The sequence below is a fragment of the Ambystoma mexicanum genome, chromosome 3q, assembly GCF_040938575.1.
Source record: "Ambystoma mexicanum isolate Mex_15411 chromosome 3q, UKY_AmexF1_1, whole genome shotgun sequence".
NCBI classification, from domain to species: Eukaryota; Metazoa; Chordata; class Amphibia; order Caudata; family Ambystomatidae; genus Ambystoma; species Ambystoma mexicanum.
The window spans coordinates 605,193,416-605,210,925 of NC_090926.1; the positions used below are offsets into that span (position 1 = coordinate 605,193,416).

The 17,510-nt window shown below is 43.6% G+C and overlaps 1 protein-coding gene across 5 annotated transcripts in view; it reads left to right on the forward strand.

Annotated features, from left to right (window-relative positions):
- Positions 1–17,510, forward strand: part of MYH16 (myosin heavy chain 16) — a 1,358,245-nt gene that overhangs the window by 1,125,307 nt on the left and 215,428 nt on the right. For all 5 annotated transcript variants that reach the window (XM_069654472.1, XM_069654473.1, XM_069654475.1 and 2 more), the window contains one exon: positions 3,054–3,250. In XM_069654472.1, the coding sequence (XP_069510573.1) occupies positions 3,054–3,250 (197 nt within the window). The remainder of the gene's footprint in view (positions 1–3,053; positions 3,251–17,510) is intronic.

Sequence of the window (17,510 nt, forward strand, 5' to 3'; positions counted from 1 at the left end):
CCAGGATACAAGATGAAGATGGGAACAGCATGATTCAGGGCCACCATGAGTACAAGATGCAAAGTTAGTCCAGCATGAGAGTTGAGAAAGAGTGACGCACCGTGAATGAGTGAAGTCCATAAAAGTCAAATCCAGCATTGGCCACAAGACGGTGATCATGAAGGAAGGCAACAGGTGGGTGGGGCTTGCTAAGTGGTGAAAAAGAGCAGCAGGCAGGAAGGCACCAGGTGCGCAGGGCTTAGGCCAGGTGACCTAGATCCACTTGCACCTGCTCCCCATCTGCAAAGGAAATAAAGCTGGAGGGCTCCTTAAGTAGGGAAACAGAGCGGCAAGAAGGAAGGCACCAGGTGGGCGTGGCTTGCTAAGTGGTGAAAAAGGGCGACAAGCAGGAAGGCATCAGGTGGGCGGGGCTTGCTAAGTGGTGAAAAAGAGTGGCAAGCAGGAAGGCACCGGTTGGGCGGGGCTTGCTAAGTGGTGAAAAAGAGCAGCAGGCAGGAAGGCACCAGGTGGGCGGGGCTTAGGCCAGGTGAGCTAGATACACTTGCACCTGCTCCCCATCTGTAAAGGAAAAGAAGCTGGAGGGCTCCTTAAGTAGGGAAACAGAGCGGCAAGCAGGAAGGCACCAGGTGCGCATGGCTTGCTAAGTGGTGAAAAAGAGTGGGAAGCAGGAAGGCACCAGGTGGGCGAGGCTTGCTAAGTGGTGAAAAAGAGCGGCAAGCAGGAAGGCACCAGTTGGGCGGGGCTTGCTAAGTGATGAAAAAGAGCGGCAGGCAGGAAGGCACCAGGTGGGCGGGGCTTAGGCCAGGTGACCTAGATCCACTTGCACCTGCTCCCCATCTGCAAAGGAAAAGAAGCTGGAGGCCTTCTTAAGTAGGGAAACAGAGCGGATAAATCCAGATAGATGGGGAATAAACTACAATTTCCAGGATTTTAGACAGAAACAGTGAGAGGGAAACAGGACAACAGTTAAAAGGGACCAAGTAGTCAAGAGTGGGTTTCTTTAGGAAAGTTATAACTGTGACATGTTTGAATTCAAAAGGAAAAATTCCAGAAGATAAATAAAAATTGCACATGACCTTGATATAATGAATCAGTAATGGATAAACTTTAGTAATAATAGCCAAAGTAACAGGGTCTGATGGCACAGCGGAGGGGTGAGTATGATAATGAAAAATACTAGCTTCTGAATCAGAAATGAGATAAACAATCCCGTTTTTTTCAGCGTAAATAATACATCAATCAGGGCACTTGATTTTTAGTTTGCAAAGAGTCAAAGGTTTTATGTGATTTTTATTTGAATAGTTTTGTATAATTCTGTAGTGCCAAGCAAACAATACTACTTTGTGCTTCAAAGCATAGGCAGGGTTGAACCAACTTGAATCAGATTATAGCCTAATAATGGGCATTCGAAACAACTTGAAGGATTCACACCATATGGATCTAGAGCTCACAATAGTTTGAAATGTACTACCCAGATTTTGAGCCGCTCATATAGAAATGAGTGTTTGATGGTTATAAAACTCTACAGTAATACTGAATTCTGTCATTGCCCTAATTGAGCATTCTTTTGCAAGGAGAGTTGCAAGACAGACCTCTCGGCCCTGGGTGCTTCATTCCAAAGTCATCCATTCTCCAAATCCCCATCCTATTGAAAAACGTTCTTTAATTGTTTCACGTGAATCCTTTTATTTTAAGAAAATGTTTAGTGGTTTACTTTTCTTTTGCATTCTTCTAATATAAACAAGAAGGAATCTGGGCTTTGTACATTGAGCAAGTGCTGACTAAGTAAGTTATTGGCTCAGTCATTGTTTATCTTTCAGACTGAGCAAACTTAATTTCAGAACTTTTTTCATAGTAGACTTTTTCTGCTTTCTGTTCTTTTATAATTTTTCTGATTCAAAATTAACTACGTTTTTGTTTAAGCTTCCGACTTTGGAGTTTAAGCTATTTAAATATTTTCAGAAAATACATTTTGTACTTTGTGTACCCTTCCAAAAGACTTTATTACTATTCATACGGAAACATACAAGCAGATGAAGAACGGTTTGGAATGCTACACTTAGTCCAATCCAAGGCTCAGCCATCTACCATGTACCTGGCAACAGTTGGCAAATAGTTGGTGCACCAGCAATCAGCCAAAAACTAAGAAGGAATCCTGCATTAAGTTGTTTTTTCGGATGGACGTGTTGTGTGCAAGTGAAAGAATGCTGTGTTTGTCAAAGAAGCAACACTTCTCAAAAACATTTTTAATTCAAATATACTTCTTATTGCTATTTCAAATACAACAACAGGGAAATGCAGTTACTGAGTTTACATATTCAGTCAATCATCAGAATTTATTTTGTAAATTGATTCCATAAAATCTCAATAAAGCAAAAACACAGGCAGTGACATCACAAAGTAAAAAACAACAAATAGCCATAAAAGAGACAATTTAGCAATTTCTACAAAGGTAGTCATGCAAAGCTATTCTAATGTAAACATGAATATATGATTAAATCAAGTTATTCTAATAAAATACTTCTGATGTTCAATGCGCCCTTCAGAAAATCTTGCAAAGATAATGATTTGAGTAGGGTTCACATATTGTTAAAAGCATGAAAATTACAAACAAGAGAATTGGCCCTCATATGTTCAATATTGGTATACATGAGAGTATATAGAGTAGAGAGTATATACATTTGTGTGCAATCATTTTCATATTCACAGGTTATTACTTCTTGCTTGATTCTATCTCTAGTTGATGTACTAGGATATCCAAGCCATTAAGTTAAGTGCATTATAGAATTCAATGGCTTACAACAGTCATCTTACACTATCCGTTCAAATGTTCATTAGTTTAACCATGCTAATCCAACTTTGATTACTTTACATAAAAATCATCATAGTCCTCGTAGTAATAGCTGTTAATTAAACCTATATGATTATTACTTTCACAATCATCTGAGGAATTCATTCAGTAAGATTCCCATTTTTGACTAGCGAAAGCCCATGATAAATCTCATGAATTCAGTCAACCACATTTAATCATTACTCTCTTTATATATTTTTAGTCAAAGTGTGTGATGACAACAAGCCTCTCCAACCTCAAACTCGACTGTGAACTTCTGAAGGAGCAGCTGGAGGAGGAGCAAGAGAGTAAATTGGAGCTACAGAGACAAGTATCCAAACTGAACAACGAGGTTACTCACTGGAGAACGCGCTACGAGAACGATGCAGTTCAGAGGACGGAGGAACTTGAAGAAGCCAAGTAAGACCTCTGACGTCTGAGATGTGTCACATGCATGTAGATGTTGCAGGAATGGAGCGGGCATATCATAAACCTGTCGCATGATTTACCATGTAGGATTAATTCTGAAAGATTGCCATTGTTTTAGTGTAACAATTAGACAGACATTTTACAAAATAATACACAGTTATTCAAAACATGACATGCTCACATAAGCTACTGATATTGAAATAACATGTTTGATGCCACATTTAGGGATTCAGGAAAGCGTTCCTAAAATGATTTGTTCTTTGTATTTAACAAATCATTTAGAATATGTTAAGTTAAATGTTTATTAGCCCGGTGTGCTTATAAGAAAGGAGGCTAGTAAGCGATCAGAGCTGATTAATGTGGTCCACGTTTCAACTACTTTCTATAGAACACTTTGACTTGAATGGCCTACATGTGGTGGGAGAGTGTGTTCTACCATTGTATAGCCACTATTGACAATGATCAACTACCCAGTTGTATTTTCCAAAATCTGGAACTCTTTAGAGAAAACAGTAAATGTTTTCAGTCTTGGCCGGATTAAACATTAGGCAGTCGGTGGCCATCCAGTGTTATATTGCCAAAAGTCCTTCAGGAATAAAGGCTTGAAAAAAATCTATTCTGAATGGGAAATTAAAGAAGATCTGGCTGTCACCAACAAACTGGTGATACAAAGGAAACACACATTGACAATTCCAACAGTTTGGGCTTATGTGTAGGCATGGGAAAGGCACTTGCCAGACACATCCCTAGTGGATTTAACTGACCATTGATGGTAGCAGGTGCAAAATGGTGTATGTACCTGGAAATACTATATCTGTGCCTGGCAAATGCCTTATACTTGCACAAAAGCAAAAACTATTGGCTTTGTTAATGCTTGTTTTTAATACGACTTCAGTGAAGGACACAAAGAGTGCTTATATATCGAGTGGCAGAAGGCAGATTTAAGGCATTTTTATTACACCACTAGCAGGAGTTTGCAACTCCAATTCATTCAATCCAAGTCATTAACTCTCAGAAGACTGCTTTGAAAAAATACTGGCAGGCACCTTCAGTGGAACGTTTGATGGCAAGACTTGATTTAAATGAGCTTAAGGATTTCCCATGAGGCGGTGTTTTGGGTGGGGAGGTGCAGGAACTGGGTGTGCATGGTCATAGGAATTAGCACGGCCATATGCAGTTGATTCGTGAGCAAATAACCAAACAACATCTACACGCTGTGTGTCCCTCCCCATGTGCCATTTCTACCTATCTGTACTCTAATGCAATAGTTTTGGCTTATCGGTGTCGCAAGTGACACCTAATAGGCCAAACTAAAGATGAACCAATAATGTCCTAGTATTTATGTATAAGAAAAGGAATTGAGGACAGGGACCATTCACAGAATATGTGCAGTTTATTGGGGTGGATGCCAATCATTCCTGTTAGGTGGCAGAGGTCAAGTGGCATGGGACTGCAAGAAGTAACCACAGTCGAGAGGCAGCCAAAGTAACAAATGGCTCATTTTAGAACCCACCCTTTTCAGCACAGCAGACTCATATACCAATAGGTGGAACTCCCTGTGTCAGGAGAGGGAGGGATTTGTTGAACGACTTGTGAAAAAATTGGCATCATCTTTGACTCCTCGCTCTCTCTCTCTCTCTCTCTCTCATCCTCTCTCGCTCTCTCTCTCTCTCTCTCTCTCTATTTCTCTCTCTCTCTCTAAGAATTCCAGTTTTCAGTTGCACCTCCTGAGGGGCATTCTACCTTTCCTCACCTTCCCCCAGAAGCTCAACGTCTCCAGAGCCCTGGTTAGCTCTAGGATTGATTACTGCAACAGCCTCTTTCCAAACCTGCCAATTTCCTCCCTTCGCCCCCTATACAGAATAGGACTGCAAAATGTATCCTTGACCTGAACCCCAGGGACCGCATCTCTCCAGCCCTACAATCTCTCTAATGGCTCTCGGTGGCCTCAAATTCAAGACCCTATGCCTCATCCACAACGCTGTCTGGGGCCTGGGACCTCTTCACATCCAGCGTTCCCTCCCTAAATACTTGCTGGCCTGAGTCCTTCAGTCTTCTGGCTCCAACTCTCTAGAGGTCAAACACTTATACATGCAGAGAGTGGGAGGTAGATCCCTTTCCTCTGCTGGCTCCTCCCTCTGGAACGGCTTTCCTCCCCCCTCAGACTTGAGCCAGATCTTCTTAATTTTCGGAAAACTGCTCAAGACTTTCCTTTTCTCCTCTTCCTTCCCTCTCCTGCTGCGACGGGGGATTGGTTCATTCAGAGTCATACAGGGACCTAACCACCCCCTACCAGTCACCCCAGCATCCTTTGCCAGCACTTGCCCTCAGGCTCCCTTCCCCAGACTAGCCCAACTATGTCCACCGTGTCCACCGCACTCCTCCTCCCATCCCCCTTACCCTAGCACTTAACGCCTTGGCCCTCCCAGCACTTTCCTGCCCCCACCCTCGTGGGTACCCCACTCCTGCACTTCCCCGTCCACCTCCCTTACCCCCTGCACTTACCACCTTGTCATGCACTTGCACGGTAGGATTGTCACAAGGCCAATATATCCAAAATGTTGTTGTTCCAATTTTTCGATTCTCATGTCCCCCCATCATCTGCTGTGGCACCTGGAACCACCTGTGTATAGGTGCCATACAAATGTCCAATCAAATAAAAATAAATAAATGGTGAGGCAAGATTAGTGGCATCATCAGTGGTGGGGTGGCGTGTTCCAGAGATTCCCCGACAAGCTTCATGTATTCTTGAGAACCATCAGTGCCTCTTCAAAATCCACCCAATTTTAGACCAGCGGTAAACTGCTCTAAAATAAGGTAAATTTGTTTAATTTACCATCTACTCCATGATAATGAACCAATATTTAGAGCTAGATGAACCAAGCACCACAGCCAAAGTAGAATGGGTAAAAGCAGCATACTAATGTAGTACAGGCTCCAGCCTGCACTCAATGGCAGCTAAACATTGGAATAGCTTGCCGCCTGAACTGAGAGCAGAGTCTTCTTATGGGCCTTTCCGTAAGGCACTAGCAACCTGGCTTTGTCTAAACAAAACCGCCAGACTACCTAAGTGTGTACTTAATTCATTGTAACTGGTGGCAACAGCGCCCAGATGCCCTTGGGCTTTGGCGCTTTACAAATGTAAAAAATAAATTCAAATGAATAAAAAATAATGTGACCATTCCCACCCCATTCCTGCTTGTGGCCAGGCTGTGAATTCCAACTGAAGTATTTTTACCACTGATTGAAACCTATGCCTGGTGCAGCAGGTCTTCTCTAAAGGGTGGTAATGGTTGGTAGTAGACTACATGGCAGTAGCGGGCTGCCGTCCTGGGTTTCCCTACCATGCATTTCCATAATGCAGCCAAAAGCATAGATTTGTGTAATGTCTACGGTAACGAAGGTTGTCTTCACGCTGGCAGAGCACCCAGACACAGAGTACCATAGGAGTGGCGAGAATTCTAAAAGGAGATTCAGATAGACGCGCAGAGAATATGACTCCACTATGACTGACAGGAATATGTCATAACCTCCATTTCTAATCCCTGGACTGTTAAAGGGTAAAGGAAGAGAAATGTATATTAGGTACAGAGGTGATAGCGTTGCAAAGACAACTGAGTGTAATTCCTGTAGATTAAATCTTCTAAAGCATGATTACATGTGGTAGTAGGTTTTATTGGTTGTGACGTAGTGGGTGAGTCTGATGTAGTTAAGCCATCCAGGCTGTGTAGGGAAGAAGCGAGGAGGTCAAAGGCCAATAGTTGGAGGTGTTGAAGTTGGCAGTGTACTTATTCGATGCAGAAATAGTCCCTGCACTTCTGAAGTTGGAAGTGCTGCCTGATGTATGATATGATGTGGCATTTATAACGCACCTATACACAAGTGTTTCTAAGCACGACAAGACAGGGAGGGGGAAGATAGGGAGGACAAAACAATCAATTTACTAGGCCCTGTGTCATTCAGATCGCACAAGTGCAGGGAAGTGGAAGGGGAGAAGTGCCGAGGGGGTTGGGGGAGAAGTGCAGGTAGCTCAAAAGTGCAGACAGCATTTGGCTCATTGCAGGTAATTCAAAAGTGCAGCCAATGGGTGGTTCATAAGTGCAGAGAGAAGTGACTGTAGGGTTGCAGATACAGAGCACAAGTGCTACGGGAGACGGGAGGCAGTGCGACATGCAACTGGACATGCAGGAGTCTGGGCCTAAATTCAGAGGGTAGCCAGGTGACCAGTGCATGGAGCAGTAGGGACGAGGAAGTAGGAAGAGAGAAAGCAGAAGCGAAGTGGAAGGTCTTGAGTTGCTTCCGGAACTGAAGGAGGGTCTGCTCAATTTTGAGAGAGGCTGGGAGGCTGTTCCTGAGTGAGGCACCAGCCGAAGATAGTGATCTGCCCCCAACTCTCTATGCTCCAACAGTTTAATTGAAAAGAAAGGATAAATGGGTCCTTCAAATATATGTTATCATTAAAGAAAACGAAAATAACAATACATAACATCTTCAGGAGTTTAGAGAGATGTCGCTCTCCAAAAAATGTGTTGTTCAAGAAGATCAGCATCATACTTCCACGTGACGATTAATGTGGCTTTACAGTTTTTAGGCATGTATTCAACTCCTGTTAGTGAGTTGTAAAGTGGGTGTTGGCTTGGGCAGGTGTTAGATTGCTTAAATAATGAATACAGTGTTATTTCATGATTGCCCACTTTTATTAACTGGTCATGTAAGTTCATGTGATTCTACTACTGCTCTTCTGCCTAAAGCGCAACCACGCGTCTTCTGCCTAGCTTCAGCAACCTTCAGGTGTGCTGACATCCAACCACCATCACCCCGACACATTCCCCAGACTGGAGATTATTTCCAGGATTCAAGTTGCAGCCCAAACACCAAGTAAATAACCGGAATCCTGGCTATTGTATATTAAAAATAAAAATGCATGTTCACCCTTATGCCACGATAATATCTGTGAATTCAATCAGGTTTATGTTCAGGCAAGGCATATTAAGAAAGTGTTCCAACCTGTACGGAGTCAATTTTACTCCTCCTACTCTCCAAGTCGGTTGCTTTCAATCCCTTAATTTCTAACTCTCATTTCATTGTTGGCCTTGGTGTTTTTCCAGCATCCTAATAAACTCAGTGAATAAACGTCCTCTCCCCATTGCAGCTACACACGCATTTCTGAGTGCTAGTACTGACATAGTAAGCCTATGTCCTTCGACTTGCCTCATTGGAAGTGTCACTCATCGTTAAAGTGCAACCGGCTCATGTTGGAAGCACAGGGCTGCAGATCTCCTTTTAACCTGTTTTCCCTTGTACTGCCAGTCTAACACATCATAAGTCTGTACTGGAACAAAAACATTGTGTTTCTTTTTTTGTGATTTGATAAACCATTTGAATTGTAATTGGGTTTTTTGCAAGTTGTAAATGTGAGCAGTACTTTGATTTAATTACATTTGTGTGGAAGTCTTCATTGAAGGCCAAAGAGACTTGTGCCTTGTCCTTTAGTTTATAAAAACAAGTTTTTCTTATATGAAGTGATACTATTTCCCCCGAGGCATTCTGTGTATCCGCCTAGAGGTCAGATAATGGCCATATATTATGTGGGCAATTAGATTTACTGAAGGTTCAGCAGGTATGGGTGGGCACTGTAGGTTAATCAATCTTTTAGATTAGAACGCACTAGAAGGTTCCTTGTAAGGTAATTGGCGATCCCCAGAGAACCAATGTACACCACATTGGTAAAAAATATCGAGCAAGACCGTGTCTAGTGAGAAAATTCACCAGACCTGGGGCCGCCAAATATCATAATAAAGACTACTGAAAAATGTATTTCATTTGTTCCTTGTTAGCATATTTATCAACGTAAGATTTGTAGATGCATCAAATTAATGCACACATTTGTTTTTTATTTAAAGTTCATTCTTTTCTTGTGAGAAAGCAGAAAATCACTAGAACTGATGCATTTCGGACCAAGGTCCTTCTTCAGGGCAAGTTCTACAATACCAAACAACATATGGATACTTGTTTAGGAAGGAAAGTAGTTCTATCAACTGAATAGCTACATGGTAAAGGTGTATAAAACGTGAAAACAGTTCATCAAAATAGGTCAGAGGAGAGTTAAAAGGAAATTTTGTGGTACCTACAGTCTTGTGAACTCCAGATGCTGCGCATGCATATACAACCATTTCAAAATTCAGCTTCTATGAAGAGAGACAGTGATATGTAGTAACATATGCATAAAATATCTGGTGATAGTCCAATTATATCAAAAGGTGGTCATTTACTTTTGATGATGTAATTAGATAGCCATGGCAACCTAATGTCTCGGTTACCTCTATGTTGCTTGTCCAGTCATGCGTTATGGGACAGATGAACCGTATGAGGATGTCATGTAGATAAGATGTAATACAGTATGTGTAATTAGGTGCAATGCGTGTCTCCCGTGGCTGTAGTCAATGTTATGTTATGTTATTGAATTTTATAAAGCGTACGCCCACCCGTAGGTATCATGGCGCTGGGAGCGAAGAGGAGCAGAAAAGGCCAGGATCATGGTTTAAAACAATAACGTTTTCAAGTTGCGCCAGAAGATGAAATGGTCAATGGTCTCGCACATGGATAGAGGCAGATTATTCCATTCATTAGCCACTGCTACCGAGAACGCACACCCACCTTTGCGAAATTATCTAAAGTGAGGTACTGACAGTCAGAAGGACCCTTGAGAGCGAAGGGCGAGAGTGGGTAGATAGCGAGTGAATTTGGCCTGCAAGTATTTGGCTCTGGCGCCATAGAAGGCCCTGTGCACCATGCACATTGATTTAAACAGGATTCGCTGGGTGACTAGCAGCCAGTGCAGCTGCCGCAACAAGGGGGTCATGTGAGCACCTAAAGGGGGATGGAAAATGGAAAGAGCTGCAGCATTCTGCAGAAGCTGAAGCCGTCAGGTTGCACTAAATAGAGCGAGTTGCAGTAATCCAGCACACTCAGCACCAGAGCTGCGACCACGGGCGCCTGGTTCATGACCGGGATGAATGGACCTTACGAAGGATCCTAAGCTTAAAATGGCTGAATTTACATACCGCTGACCTGTTCGTCCATAGTCAGAGCGGCTGAGACCTGCATGCCAAGATTGCGTACTGATGACACCGTTACAGGATGAGGACCTAGGGAGGGGGGCCAGAAATCAGTGGTCCAGAAGGATTGAGGATTGGACGTGCCTACCACGAGAACCTCGGTCTTACTGCCATTTAGTTTCAAGTCAAGCCAAGTATTAGCCTTTTACACAAATACAGGCATGATTATAGAGTTCAATAACTTCCAGTGATACTCTCGTGCTACAGGGTCAGGGATATGCTTACCATGTTTGGCAAAGGATATTAACAATCTGTACTTGGTGTGTTGAGTACAAAGGATGTGATGCAGCGTGTGCGTTCATGCACAGAGTGTATCCCTCATGGGATGAGGTATTTGCCTGTTGTAAAAATGTGGGTATTATTAGAAATTAAAGAGACCTACAGTCTAATTGCTGATCAGTGCGAAGGGGGAATATGCTTACCGTGATCAGATGAGAACCCTCACAATCCGTGTTAGACGTGCTGCTGAGAGTTCCAAAAAGGAATGCGGCTGTCGATCGTGTTGTATGTATACCTGAGTGTAGTCATGGAGACCACATATTCAAGTGCAATGTGGCGTGCTGTCATAGCTGCCGGCGGAATGCACACCGTCTATGGTTATTAGGGCAACCTTGGAGATATGCTGAACGACGGGACCACTGTGCTAGCAGTAAGCCGTATGGACAGATGCTGTCTGCATAAAGACGATTTCTGTGTGTATTACAAGTAAACGGTCAGTGTAATGTTATGTCAGTATTGACAATGTGTCAACGTCCACTGCATGTTTTGAAATAAAATGAAGTGCTCAATGTCTAATGTGTAAACGGTATATCTTACAAAAGTGTGCTAGTCATGGGTGTGCTGTTGCTGAGTGTGTAGATCTGTATGAACTGGCTGAGAATCTTTGAAAATGAAGAAGCCCAATAGTACACATAATTGACTGCAAATGCGGCGTGGGCAGTGCTGGCTGGTTGTGTAGTAGCAGGATGCAGACGTGGTGTGGGATCACAATTGTATTGCAGGTAACACTAGTGTCTGATTCACTTGATTGCTATTGAGGGGTCCCCACATGCTCATGAGGTAGAGGTTCTCTATGGGCCACAGGACATTGATGATGATCAGGAATATAAATTGCTGTGTCATTATCTAATGTGTATAAGATGAAGAGTTCTGTCAAAAGAAACGGTTAGGCAATTACAAATAGGGGTTGCATGGTGTTAAACACAATATATACCGTGTAGGCCAAAAGACATCTATGATACCCAAAAATATACATTGATATGTCATTGTCTAGTGAATATAAGATGCACAGTTAAGCAAATACATATACCCACGGTTGTATGATGTTTGAACACAATAGATACCCGAGGGTGCAGGTAGTGTACCTGTGAGTCTGCATATAAGGTCTCTGAGTATCATACTTCCTGAAAAAAATGTTGGGGAGAAAACATGCCAATATATATTTACAAGAAACAATGCAAGTCAGGTTCCTCATTCAAACCATGGGGATACACTGTGTCCAGATTTCTATCCAGTATGCCTCTCTTTGTTCTAGTTTCTTGGTAAAGTTGTTTCTAAGGTGGGTAGAGTTAATGACCTCCAGAACTTGGAATCTAATTTGTGACAACTGGTGTCTTGCTGGTTTGAAATGCTGCGCCACTGTTGATTTTAGGTTCCTAATTCTTATATTGGACATGTGTTCACTCCATCTCAATCTGGCTTTCCTGCTAGTCTGAACTATGTATAGGACACCACAGGGCCATTTGATGGAGTATATTACTCCTTGCGAGATGCACGTTGAGTATTCTTTAATAGCAATCTTCTCTCCTGTCCTGGGATGTGTAACTGTTCTGCCGTTAATTATGTTATTGTAGTTTCCACATGACATGCACAGGAAGGTATCCTTTTTTTGGTTTTAGTCTTTGTGGTCTGTTTAGGCTGTGCCTTGACAAGAAGGTCTCTTAGATTGCTACTGCATTGGTATGCAAATATCTTTAAATAAGTCTTTAAATAAGTCTTTAAATACGTCTTGGAGTTTATTATCGCATGTCAACAGGGGCCAATGTTTAAGTATGGCTTTATTGATTCTGGGTGTTTGAATGCTATACTTGCTGACAAAGACTAATGGACTATCCAGTGCAGTAGTAGTGCCGGAGGCTAGAAGAGACGGTTGTGCTTTAGTTGGTACTTTATTAGCTGCTGCACATAATTCTTCTTCCTTGTAGCCCCTTGCCTTACTTTTAGTCAACATCTTGTTATTTTCTTGCTCATACTTTATTTCTTTGTCAGTGATTTTTTTGATGCGTAATAGTTGACTTTATGGCAGACTTTTGATGGTAGCCGGAGGATGGAAACGCATCCTATGTAACAGATTGTTACGGTCGATCGGTTTATGGTATACATTGGTATCAAAAGATGGTACGGTCGGGGCCATGTGTATTTCCAGGAAGTGGATATGTGGTTGACCAATCTCGTGTGTAACCTGAATTCTCTTGTCAATCATATTCAAGAGAATCAAACATTAATCCAGTGTTTCTCTTGTGTCTCCCCAGACTGTCAAGGGTTTTGACCCATGTTGAATCCTTAGACTGGGTAGATGTAGGGATGAGCTGGCGCCGCCCATTATTTTATCCCAGAAAAAACTAAATCAGTAGACTGGGTGGATGTGGGGATGAGCTGTCGCCGCCCACATTCACGCCAGAATCCAGGAGAACTGCGCAGTTGGCACAAGACCATTCCAAAGATACAACCTTCTTGTGGGGGGGTTCCACATCACCACTCTAATGTAAGGGTGCCTATCAAAATAATAGCAAAAATCTCCTGTCAAATTCAAGACAACTCAAAAATGGATGCAGTACCGACAAATTCCCCAAAGCGGCGCTAGCGGTCTAAACTCTGACAGGGAAACTGTATTTAGGAGTTGCAAGAGGGGCAGGGACTTCAAAGCTTGTTGGTTAATTGAAAATCTTAGCCACCTGCTGTTCCCAGAGGCCAAGAGGCTGAGAACTCTTAACACCCCAGAGACTCACAACAGGAGGCAGGATATCACATGGCCCTTCTGAGTGAGAGGGATGGGGTTTCCCCTTCAGCCTGGAGGAGAGAACCAATAGCCCCTTTCAGTTGAATGGGGTATGTTAATTTCGAGTGTTTCCTGTCAACAGCCATCTGCCAGCAAGGAGAGACATGTGATCACTGACCCACCGAGACTTCTGGAGGCGGACCCAAACACTTTGGGGAGTTGAATTGCAACAAACATATATTTTATAGAAACAGTCATAACTTATTGTAACCAAATGACAGCAATGTACAACTTTGAGAGTCTTAGTATGGAAAATGCCCTCACGATTTGTGTCCAAACTCCAATTTGTACCATGTTCTGGGGCAAAACCTCGCTAATTATGAATATTGTAGACACTGTATTTAAGCTAGAGACATGGAAAGTTACTGGGATATATGTGGAAGGGAAATGTACCTTTGTATAATTTTTGATGAAAAACCAATGTTGCAAAACCCACTAAAATCGAAAATAAGTTGCCATTTTTGAATGCAAGCACCTAGAAACGCCAGAGTCGGGACAGGGATTATCTTTAGTAATAAATTATGTGTGTATGTGATGTCAATCAACTGTGTACCTGGGAAATATGCGCGGAGTTCGGAGACGAGTTCAGTCTGCTGCAGAACCCGGTGTCTGAGCCCCTGTGAGGAGCTGCTGCGACGGACTCTGTTCCTTTAAGGCAGAGGACCTGCCTACAAAAGCTGTGTGTCAGCGCGGAGCGCGGCGCGGAGTTCGGAGACGAGTTCAATCTGCTGCAGAACCCGGTGTCTGAGCCCCTGTGAGGAGCTGCTGCGACGGGCTCTGTTCCTTTAAGGCAGAGGACCTGCCTACAAAAGCTGTGTGTCAGCGCGGAGCGCGGCGCGGAGTTCGGAGACGAGTTCAGTCTGCTGCAGAACCCGGTGTCTGAGCCCCTGTGAGGAGCTGCTGCGACGGACTCTGTTCCTTTAAGGCAGAGGACCTGCCTACAAAAGCTGTGTGTCAGCGCGGAGCGCGGCGCGGAGTTCCGAGACGAGTTCAGTCTGCTGCAGAACCCGGTGTCTGAGCCCCTGTGAGGAGCTGCTGCGACGGACTCTGTTCCTTTAAGGCAGAGGACCTGCCTACAAAAGCTGTGTGTCAGCGCGGAGCACGGCGCGGAGTTCGGAGACGAGTTCAGTCTGCTGCAGTCCGCTGCACGTCCGATTGCACGCTATCACATCCTGGTAGCGGGCTGAGCTGCAGCCACAATACAATACAAAATGGTGAATACGATATTGAAGGAGGGACCGCAGACTCGGCAAAAATCACTGTTACATCGAAGGAAGCCACCTCAGAGGCTAAACAAGGAGGTAAGCCTGGTGGAATTGTCTGCGCCGAATGATTCAACTGTGTCAATTATAAATATGGATAGACTGGAAACCAGTCGACCGTTGAAAGGCACAGTGCCTTCCCTAGTCTATTTGTCACAGACGGTAATGGGTCTCCCGCAGCCAGAGACTGTTTACACTGGAAATGAAAGTAATGATGTTATAATACCTCATCAAAATATGCATCTAGACAAATTTGAGAGCGGCATCGCTGAACCGGAAAAGCTTTTTCGCCTTCGGTCTACATTGACGCTTATGAAACCCCACAAATCTCTCCCTTTGAATTAACTGACCTCGATTTGTTGGGTATTAACATTCCAAATGTCCTATCTCAGACCAAAGTCTCACTACCCCCCCCGTTGGCAGATCATAGAAGAGCAGGAATGCAGTCCACACCTTTTTCTCCAATGTTGCCACTTGTCACAAAAAACATACCTATGTCTTCTATACCTTTCAGTACTATGAAAGCGGTTGGCTTGAACACAGTTAATGAAATAAACTTGGGGGAGGGGGCAAGTTTTGATCCTATGCCGACTGAATTGCTGAATGTAAGGATACCTGAAATCGCCACAGTGGCGGAGAAAGACCTTAGTCAAGGGGTCTGCCTTGAGGCCGTGGGCACAAATAAAACACAGGCACTTCAGAGGCAAAAATCACAAGACTTTTCCAGAGGCAAGAAACCTACAGAAGTACCATCGACTGAACTCTCAGGACGCGAAGCAAGGTTAGCTACAAGGCTAAAAGCCGACTTCTTAGCAACCTATGAGCGCTTAAACGACAGCTTTCGGCAAAATCAAATGGCACATTCATCTAGAAAAGAACCGGCAGACATCTATTTAGTAGGGAATTCATCTTGGAATACATCATTCAGGTCTGAGGGTTCTATGTCAGCCGTAGACAATTCGATACTTCAAAAATCAGACGGAATTGGTAGGCTCAAAGGATGTAGAGGCCAGAGCTGTCATGAGCAACTCTAAGTTGACTGGTCGGAGAAAGGAAAAGAGAGCCCGCCCAGGGGGGGACCAAGATGCCCCTGAACAAGAAAGGCCTGAACCCCCCTCTAAAAGCTCGCTTTCCACAGCGGCCGGAATACAAATCCACAATAATGTATTGGCCGCAACATCAATTGCCTTATTACCTTTTATGAAATTGTATGAATCCCTGCATGATGCTGTGAGTGACCAATTGACGCTTCTGGCTTCTGTAAATGCAAAGATTTCAACTTTAGAAACCTTTTCCCAAGCAATAACGCACAGAATGGATTATGAAGCTGAAACATCCCTTAAATGGCAAAACAGATTATGCGAACTTGCTCGCCAGGCAAATGGTGATCATGCGGGCTTAATTGATGCAGTAATCGAATGCACAAAATGGATGCGCCATAATAATCCAACGAATAGCCGGACAGGAAGCGCGGGAGCTTATGACTTGCCTAGATTACCATCATCGACTGAATCATCAAATGATAAGCCCGGCGTGATTCCAAAACCTTGTTTCAAGCTTTTAGGACTGTCCAGCTGTAATACGGGCACTGCGTGTCCAGTTAATGAGCAAACGAATATTGAGAAAAACGTTGTTGACGTAAGTGACAGAGGCGCAAAGTCAAACGAAGCAAGCAAAAAGCAAACGTCGCGTGTCCAGCTCATCTCCCTGTCCCAACAAGAAGCACCCGACAATACCAATAATGGTGTTGTGATTAAAGCATCAGCGGAGCAGGAGCAAGCACAAGGGGAACGGTTCCCAGGGCCAGAGGTGGAAAGAACTGTCCCAGGAAACTTATCTGAAATACTCTCATTTGGGATCTTTAATAAATCTACAACAGCAGAGAAAGCGAGTAAAAACCAACCCCTGGATAAAAAGAGAGGAGGAAATAACTTACAGACGCGATGTACCCAGAGGCAAGTGGCCAAACGTGCGCGTAAAACGAGCAGCAAAAAATTCATTCGGAATTTATCAACACCGCCACGCCTGTCTATGTTTCAACGTCAGGCGAAACAACCAAAGGAGTCTGATAATCCTATAAAAGAAACCGAATCAACGAGAGTGCCTAAACGGTGCTTGAAAAGAACAAGAGACTGTTCAGGTTGTAAGGACGACGAAACATATGAGTCATCTATTGACTTATGTGAATTCTCAACCTACTCAATTGACGACGACGAAGAAAAAGAAGTGGCTGCCCCTACGGTAGAAGAATCACCGGGTGACACAGGTAAAGCCAAAGAGACTCAGCCCAGACCGGGACTTCGAACGGTCATTCCACCACAAGTAAGTGGGCAAGCAAGCAAAAACAACAAAAAGGTGCCTCTGCCTTTGCCAACAAGTACGGAAGTAGAAGAGCAGAGCAGTAAATCGCCAGCTGCCCGTGCCCAGCCAAATGACATGTGCAGCAAATTAAATCCGAAATTAACAAGAGCACTAATTGAAAAGCTTGGTAGAAATTCTAATTTGAAAAACACAGAGTCGAATGCTCCATTCGTGAGAGGCATCTGGAAAATACAAATCAAAAATGTCCTGCCAGAACAAAAAGAAGTAAATTTGAATCGTCGGGAACATACTAAAACTTCTACAAAGCATCCCAACTCTCCGAGCTACCAAATCAGATGACATAGCGGTAGTTGAGTACATGTCTGAAGACCATCTGGACTGGGTAAACTTGCATCTTAATTCCAGCACGCTAAAGAAAGCCGTAAAGGATGCTGCTGCCGACTTTTTGTTCTTCGGATTCGAAATTATATGTGCTGATGCTCAGGACGTAG